Source organism: Anomaloglossus baeobatrachus, chromosome 12, assembly GCF_048569485.1.
Source record: "Anomaloglossus baeobatrachus isolate aAnoBae1 chromosome 12, aAnoBae1.hap1, whole genome shotgun sequence".
Classification (NCBI taxonomy): Eukaryota; Metazoa; Chordata; class Amphibia; order Anura; family Aromobatidae; genus Anomaloglossus; species Anomaloglossus baeobatrachus.
In genome coordinates this window covers 129877440-129886708 of record NC_134364.1, presented here as the reverse complement: position 1 = coordinate 129886708, position 9269 = coordinate 129877440, and the positions used below count along the sequence as shown (strand labels likewise).

Here is a 9269-nt window from a genome sequence, read left to right as displayed (position 1 = left end):
ACCTTTCCCATCGCTGGAGACGACGGACCTTCCCCATCGCTGGAGAGGACGGACCTTCCCCATCGCTGGAGGGGACGGACCTTCCCCATCGCTGGAGAGGACGGACCTTCCCCATCGCTGGAGAGGACGGACCTTACCCATCGCTGGAGAGGACGGACCTTCCCCATCGCTGGAGAGGACGGACCTTCCCCATCGCTGGAGAGGACGGACCTTACCCATCGCTGGAGAGGACGGACCTTACCCATCGCTGGAGAGGACGGACCTTCCCCATCGCTGGAGAGGACGGACCTTCCCCATCGCTGGAGAGGACGGACCTTACCCATCGCTGGAGAGGACGGACCTTACCCATCGCTGGAGAGGACGGACCTTCCCCATCGCTGGAGAGGAAGGACCTTACCCATCGCTGGAGAGGACGGACCTTACCCATCGCTGGAGAGGACAGACCTTCCCCATCGCTGGAGAGGACGGACCTTACCCATCGCTGGAGAGGACGGACCTTCCCCATCGCTGGAGAGGACGGACCTTCCCCATCGCTGGAGAGGATGGACCTTCCCCATCGCTGGAGAGGACGGACCTTCCCCATCGCTGGAGAGGACGGACCTTACCCATCGCTGGAGAGGACGGACTTTCCCCATCGCTGGAGAGGACGGACCTTCCCCATCGCTGGAGAGGATGGACCTTCCCCATCGCTGGAGAGGACGGACCTTCCCCATCGCTGGAGAGGACGGACCTTACCCATCGCTGGAGAGGACAGACCTTCCCCATCGCTGGAGAGGACGGACCTTACCCATCGCTGGAGAGGACGGACCTTACCCATCGCTGGAGAGGACAGACCTTCCCCATCGCTGGAGAGGACGGACCTTACCCATCGCTGGAGAGGACGGACCTTCCCCATCGCTGGAGAGGACGGACCTTCCTCATCGCTGGAGAGGATGGACCTTCCCCATCGCTGGAGAGGACGGACCTTACCCATCGCTGGAGAGGACGGACCTTACCCATCGCTGGAGAGGACGGACTTTCCCCATCGCTGGAGAGGACGGACCTTCCCCATCGCTGGAGAGGATGGACCTTCCCCATCGCTGGAGAGGACGGACCTTCCCCATCGCTGGAGAGGACGGACCTTACCCATCGCTGGAGAGGACAGACCTTCCCCATCGCTGGAGAGGACGGACCTTCCCCATCGCTGGAGAGGACGGACCTTCCCCATCGCTGGAGAGGACGGACCTTCCCCATCGCTGGAGAGGACGGACCTTCCCCATCGCTGGAGAGGACGGACCTTCCCAATCGCTGGAGAGGACGGACCTTCCCCATCGCTGGAGAGGATGGACCTTCCCCATCGCTGGAGAGGACGGACCTTACCCATCGCTGGAGAGGACGGACCTTCATTGCAGCCCCCATTGATCTATTCCAAATGTCTGTCTCCATCTGGGCACAATGAAGAGCTTCCATGAGGGAGCGCCCCAGCGGTCCTGTCGCGGGATTATGGGGTGTGGTGCTGAAGCCGGACCCCTCCGTACTCAGTGACCCCTGGTCTGCCTCTCGGTCGGGGTGTAGGCTGGATAACGGCCCATTCACATGCTGCGCTCTAGCATTGGGGGCGATATTCTTGGGACACTTTGCTGCCCTCATCATTCTCTATAGGACAGGGTGGACATTCCTTCTGCAGGTGTAATGTAACACAGAGGAGTCATGAGGCCCCAATCACCTCACAACATCGCCTGTCACAGATGGAGGTCTGCCCACCGCTCAGGACTCCACATTGCGGCTGGCACAACCACAGGCTCCACCCCTTCGCCAGTCATTACATGGCGGCGGAGGGGAAGTGACGTCAGGCCACTTCCTGCAGAGGCGCAGTGTCATTGTAGGCAGACATGATGATGGGCAGCGAGATGCGGTTGTTCCCCGGAGGACCGGCGCCGGGAGAACTACACAGCTTCCCCGGGCTGGGGCCCCACAGACACACGCTGTAAGTACCGGGGCCCCGGGCGGGAGGCCGGCGCTTATACCATGGGGAGAGAGGACCGGAAACTGCCTGCTCTGCCCCATCTAATGCCGGGGGCTCCGGCTGTGCTGTGTGTGCGCTCCACAGGGGGCCCGTGCGCCACCATCACCCCTTCTCATCACTCCCCTCCATAACCTCTCCCGCCCCCCATCACTACTTTCACTTTCATTTTCTCATACGGTGCATTCACTGACCTATGAATATAGATTGTGTGTCAGAGAATATTTTTAGGCATTTTTATTACTTTCTGCAAGAGTACTGTGCCTTTAAACTATATGGGACAGCCCATGTGATGATGTCATGTGTTTTGGAAGCTCCTGATAAGTTTATTGCCAACATCTGAGTTAATTAGAGACACACCTGTGGATGTATTGTAATGCACCTGAAACACACGGCTTCTTTGTGTAGTATCATGGGAAAGTCAAAAGAAATCACCCAAGATCTCAGGAGGAGAATAGTGGACTTGCACAAGTCTGGTTCATCCTTGGGAGCAATTTCCAGATAAATGAAGGTGCCTCGTTCATCTGTACAAACAATTATACGCAAGTACAAATAAGATGGGAATGTCCAGCCATCATACCGCTCAGGAAGGAGACGGGTTCTGTGTACCAGAGATGAACGTGCTTTGGTCAGACATGTGCATAGCAACCCAAGAACAAAAGTAAGAGACCTTGTGAAGATGCTGGCGGAAGCTGGTAAGATTGTCATTATCCATAGTGAAATGAGTCCTGTATAGAGTTGAGCGGATTACAAATAATCCGGGTCCGGCGGATCAATAATTCCGATCCAGAATCCGGCCCTATATTTGTCAATGGGGAGCGGAATCTGGGACAAGAGAGAGAGATAAAGATCCGGATCGTGCACCCGGAATCCCGCGTCCAGGTCGGACTCGGATCTGCCTCTCAAACCGTGCGGATCCGGAGTTTGCCGATCTGGGTCCGCTCAACACTAGTCCTGTATCAACATGGGCTGAAAGACCACTCTGCCAGGAAGAAGTTATTACTCCAAAAGAAACAGAAAAGGCCAGATTAAAGTTTGCAAATGCAACAGGAACAAAGATGTTAATGTTTTGGAGACGTCCTGTGTCTGACTAAATTAAAATGTAACTGTTTGGCCATAATGACCATCGTTGCGTTTGGAGGAAAAAGGGAGAAGCTTTGAAGCCTAAGAACACTGTGACACACAGGGGCGGCAGCATCATGTTGTGGGGTTGTTTTGCAAAATAGATGCATCATGAGGAAAGAAGATTATGAGGCAATACTGAAGAACATCTCAAGACATCAGCCAGGAACTTAAAGCTTGGGAGGAAATGGGTCTTCCAAATGGACAATGACCTGAAGCTACTGCCAAACTGGCTACACAGTGGCTTAAAGAGAACTAAATCAATGTTTTGTCTGTCTCTCTCGTTTTTATAGAGTAGAGGGGAAAACCTGCAGATGTCTTTTATAGAGAGCGGAGGGAAATTTTTGGTTTCAACTGTGTGTGTGTGTGTGTGTACAGGTCTATATATACATAACCTGTCCGGCTCTGGTCTCTGCAGGAATCCGATGGTGACTGGGACCTCTGTTTTGGGGGTGAAGTTTGACGGTGGGGTGATGATTGCTGCAGACATGTTGGGCTCATATGGCTCGCTGGCCAGATTCCGCAACATCTCCAGGATAATGAAGGTGAACTCCTGCACCATGCTGGGGGCGTCTGGAGACTACGCCGACTACCAGTATCTGAAGCAGGTGCTGGAGCAGATGGTGTAAGTGTGTGATGTCTGGTTGTAGGGCGCTGGGTGCATGTTAGTACATGGAGGACAGGACCTCACGGGATGTTTCTATCACAGGATTGACGAGGAGCTGGTGGGTGATGGGCACAACTACAGTCCTAAGGCCGTGCACTCATGGCTCACCAGGGTCATGTACAACCGCAGGAGCAAGATGAACCCGCTCTGGAACACAGTGGTGTTGGGGGGCTTCTACAACGGAGAGAGGTGAGTCTGCTGGTTTATCCCAGACCTGCTAGTACTGGGACTATTGTGTATGAGTAGGAAAAGCTGTGCCCGGCGGTTTCTTTGGGGTGGGGGGTACGATGTGACCATTGTCTCTGTCTCTGCAGCTTCCTGGGTTATGTAGACAAGTTGGGTGTTGCCTATGAAGCCCCGACAATAGCCACAGGGTTTGGCGCTTACTTGGCTCAGGTAAGTGCACATCATAGGAGGTTGGTGAGGGCTTGGTATACAGGCTTGGTTATCGCTTCCCCCTTTCCTTCTGCAGCCACTAATGCGAGACGTGGTGGAGAATAAGCCCACGCTGACGCGGGACGAGGCCCGGCAGCTGATTGAACGCTGCATGAAGGTGCTGTACTACCGCGATGCCAGGTCCTACAACAGAGTAAGTTACCTATGTTAGCGGCGGAGTGCGCTGTGCTGCACAGGACTGACCATCCGCTCACCTTACAGTATGAAATCGCCATTGTCACAGAGAAAGGAGTGGAGATCGAGGGTCCACTGTCCTCTGAAACCAACTGGGAGATCGCCCACCTGATCAGGTAAGCAGTAGTGATGGGCAGTCCGGCTCTTTTTGGTGATCCGGTTCCCATGGCTCCGCTCACCAAAAAGCCGGATTGTTCTCGGCTCCTTATTAAATATGTGTGTGCACTAGTGTTGAGCGAGTATGCTTGTCACTACTCGGTACTCGCACGAGTATCACTGTACTCGGGCTACTCGGCGGGGACCGAGTAATTTCGCGATACTCGTGCTGTACTCGTGGTCTTCATGTTGGCGCTCTTTTTACAGCCATCCCTTATGCAGGGATTGGCTGGCAGACCACTGCAATGCCACAGCCCTGTTACTTGTGGAATTGCAGTGATTGGCCGGCCCGCACAGCGTGACCGTGCCTTTAGCCCGACACTTCCCCGCTCGGCTACGGCCCCTCCCGCACTCCACTCCGCGTGTATATATATATATATGCACGCTTACACACACGCACGTTTTTTTTTTTTAATTTAAAGTTTTATGGTTTCTACATGCTGCCGGGGAACATTTCAGAATAATACTCGGGTCTCCCATAGGATAACATTGGGCTCGGTGCTCGGGCCGAGTACACGAGTATTTTGAGATGCTCTGCCCGAGCCTCGAGCTCCCGAGCATTTTAGTACTCGCTCATCACTAGTGTGCACCCTTGGTAAACACATTTAAGATTATAGTAACGCCGCCAAAACCCCGCCCACCTGCGGCTAAACCCTGCCCACTTACAAGTGACCAATTAGATTGCTGAGTAGGAGGAGTTTAGCCGCGGGTGGGCAGGGTTTCAGTGACGAAAAAAGCCCTTTAGAGATTTTATTGGCTCACACTGGGGACCTAGCTCCTGTCGGGCACAGCAGGGAGCCGGATCTTTGTGTAGGATCGTTCACGACCGACACATCACTAGTAAGCAGCACCTCTCCCCCTATAATAACCAGCCATCTAGGAAGGTGAGTAGCGCCTCTTCCACCCCACCCCTCCTCCCTGTAATAACCAAATAACCAGCTGTCTAGGAAGTTGAGCTGTGTTTCTTTCCCACCAAACACCCCCCCCCCCCCCATAATCTGCCTGTCTAGGGAGGTAAGTAGTGTCCCCCCCCCCCCCCCCTTCCAGTAATAACCAGCCATCTAGGAAGGTGAGCAACGCCCCTCCCCCTGTATTAACCAGCCATTGTAGGAAAGTGAGCAGCCCCCCCCCCCCACCCGTTATAACCAGCCGCCTACAACCCTAGTCACACTTGCTCCTTCTCTTGCAGTGGATTTGAATGACACGAGGCTGCATCTTCCTGAGACTACGAAGACTTTTCTCACCGCTCCAATTCTTATTTGTTGTTTTTTTTTTTTTGTATATGAAAAATAAATCGGAAACCTGCACTGTGTCATTGTGGTGATGGCTCCTGTGTTCAGATATTATCTACACTTCTGAACGGCTTGTTCTGGGTTGAGGGTGGAGAAAACTGTACCAAACAGTGACACGACCCTGTGCATCATGAAATTGTCGCCTGTACCCTCCGGTGGTGCCTAGACAGGAGGCCTCTTCTGATTTGGGCTGATGTGAGGTGATGAACCGGCGGTGTATCTGGTGGCACTGGAAGGTAGAGTCGTAGCCTCCCATCTAGGCGCCATGTACCACTGGAGTGGAGGCCTGCCAATCTGTCAGCTCATCTCCACCCACAGTGTGACCACACAGCCTACTAACCATCATATTCATCCGTATAAAGGAGCAATGTAGATGACGAATTTTATACAGCAGGTGAGGAGAAAAACAATGTTTCATGGTGGTAGGGAAGAGGCCTGAGAAGTCTGAAAAGCTTGCTTTGTAACACCTTGTCTTGAGTTCGCCATTAAAAAGGTATCACAACTACAAAATTATAATTTCTTCGGCGCTCCATTGGGAGACCCAGACGATTGGGTGTATAGCACTGCCTCCGGAGGCCACACAAAGCAATTACACTAAAAAGTGTAAGGCCCCTCCCCTTCTGGCTATACACCCCCAGTGGGATCACTGGCTCACCAGTTTTCTGCTTTGTGCGAAGGAGGTCAGACATCCATGCATAAGCTCCACTGTTCAGTCAGCAGTAGCTGCTGACTATTTCGGATGGAAGAAAAGAGGGCCCATACTAGGGCCCCCAGCATGCTCCCTTCTCACCCCACTTGCGGTTTGTAAGGTTGAGGTACCTATTGCTGGTACGGAGGCTGGAGCCCACATGCTGTTTTCCTTCCCCATCCCCCTGAGGGGCTCTGAGGAAGTGGGATCTTTCCGGCCACCAAGCCCTGAGGCCGGGCTCCATCCACAGACCCATAGAACCTGCTGGATGTGGAGCGGGAGTGCCGTTCAGGGACAAGGCCCTGCAACTTTCAGGTACTCTGTGTCCCCGTATGGCAGGCCACGCACACTCCAGGCTTGCTGGGTGTGCTAGTGCGCCGGAGACTGTAGCGCTGTGCGCTGGGCTTATAGTCCCTGCAGATTACTGGGGGACTTTACGTGTGGGGACCGCCGCGCCGACCGCCCCTGGAGCGGCGGCGCAGCTGCGACTTGTAGTGCGCCGGGGACGCGCCGACCGCGCTTTTACGGCGGCGGCGCTTCTAACTTTAGTCCCCGGCTTTTGCGGCCTAGCGCCGCTTCGTTCCCGCCCCCACCCTGTCACTCAGGGACAGGGAGAGACGCTGTTCTATAGCAGCGCCGAGGGCTGGAGCCTTATTTGCATTCTCCAGCCCCCTTTACTAGACACAGTGGGCGCCGGGTTCCCGCTCTTGTCTCGGGCACGCCCTCGGCCCGCCCCTCTCCTCTGGACGCCGGCAGCCATTCCGGCACGCAGAGCGGGAAAACGGAGACACTGAGCTACCAGTACAGGATTCCGGCGCCACACACCCGCTTTTGTGCGGGCGGTAAGCGGCAACTAAAGTGCTGACGCACTAATGCCGAAGTGTCCTGTTGTACTTTTGTACGGTCGCTATTCAGGATGCAGACCTAGAAACAGCAGCAAAAGATCAGGGGTGCTAAAGCACAGACTCTTTATGCTGCTTGTCTTGCATGTGCTGCAGTGTCATGTGTCCTTTATGCTTGTATGCTTTACATTGCACTGTAAGGGCTATTCTTGGCTGTCTACCCGCCTAGATGGCTAGACAGCGGCAGCAAACAGCAATGGTGCTAAGGCACAAGCTTTCAATGCTGCTTGGATTGCATGTACTGCAGTTTATTTTCATGCTTGTACATTCACTGCATGTCGCTATTCTTGGCTAATGCTCCTTGATGACTAGACAACAGCAGCAGAAAAGCAAGGGTGCTAAGGCACAAGCTTTCAATGCTGCTTGGATTGCATGTGCTGCAGTGGTTATTTTCATGCTTGTATGCTATACATTCACTGTATGTCGCTTTTCCTGGCTAATGCTCCTGAATAACTAGACAACGGCAGCAGAAAAGCAAAGGTGCCAAGGCACAGGCTTTCTATGCTCCTTGTACTGCATGTGCTGAAGTGTTTATTGTACTTCATGCTTGTATGCTATACATTGCACTGTACGGTCGCTATTCTTGGCTAATGCTCCTAGATGGCTAGACAGCAACAGCAAAAAAAAAAAAGCATGGGTGCCAAGGCACAGGCTTTCTTTGCTGCTTGTACTGCATGCGACTGTTCCAGGACCCCCAGTGTGTGCAATTACTCAACGGGGTCTCTGCTACAGGTGGCCAAAAGAACCACCTGTGATCCCTGTCCAGGGACAGGGACGGAGTTGCAGTTTCCGCTGATATATTGTCTGTGGCTATGACTAACATCTTACAGACTTTGCAGTCCAGACAGACCTTGGGCAATGTTGATTCAATGCCGCTGGCCACCCTGATTTCGAAACAAATCATGGCTCCAGGAGGGTCCCATGCATCCCAGGGTGCAGGCTCTGACACGGACGACAGTCCCAGACGGCCTAAGCGAGCTCCCTAAGAACGGCCCTCGACTTCATCACAGTACTCTCTGTATGACGAGGCAGACGTAGCTGTTCAGGACTCTGATCCTGAGACCGCTCTCAATCCGGATACACCGGATGGTGACGCTATAGTGAATAATCTTATAGCGTCCATCAATGGAAGGTTGGGTATTTCTCCCTCAACTCCTCCAGTGGAGGGGTCAGCTTCACAGCAGAAGAAATCCCTATTTCGGTATCTCAAGCGTATATTGAGTACTTTTCTGGTCACTCTGACTCCAGAGAAGCAGTCCAGGAACATCACGCTTATCCCGATAAGCGTTTCTCCAACCGTATTGAAGATACGCGTTGTCTCTTCCCCCCTGACGTGCTCAAGCGCTCCAAGGGTGGATCCCCCAATCTCCAGGCTTGCGGCTAGATCTATAGTTGCAGTGGAAGATGGGACTTCACTTAAAGATGCCATTGACAGACAGCCCTATCGGCGGGTCGGTTGCCCCGGCATTCGCAGCCATAGAGGCACTCCAAGCTATTTCAGCTAGTATTGCGCAGAGGGACGCGGTCACATGTACATCTTGGCCGCAGTAGCGTCCTTCACCTCGCAATGTCGGCATTGCGACTCAAGCTGTTTATGCTGTCCTGGACTCTACGAGCCGTACGTCAGTGGCGTCCGCCAACTCCGTGTTGTTACGCTCCTAGTGTTAAGGGATTGGAGTAGATGCTGCTTCCACAAAAGTGCTTAACCAGATTGCCTTTATCTGGTGACAGACTGTTTCGTGAGCGGTTGGATTAAATCATTCAACTGTCCAAGGGTACAGATTCTTCCTTACCCCAGCTATCAAACAAG

General features: G+C 53.6%; 1 protein-coding gene across 1 annotated transcript; it reads left to right on the top strand.

Moving 5' to 3' along the window:
• Positions 1-1831: 1831 nt before the first annotated feature.
• On the top strand, positions 1832-5889 carry PSMB4 (proteasome 20S subunit beta 4). Its single transcript, XM_075330926.1, has 7 exons — positions 1832-1966; positions 3543-3749; positions 3834-3980; positions 4106-4187; positions 4264-4380; positions 4449-4537; positions 5767-5889. Exons 1-7 carry the CDS (start codon positions 1872-1874, stop codon positions 5777-5779), a joined length of 750 nt encoding a protein of 249 aa, XP_075187041.1. The 5' UTR covers positions 1832-1871; the 3' UTR covers positions 5780-5889.
• The last annotated feature ends 3380 nt before the right edge of the window (positions 5890-9269 follow it).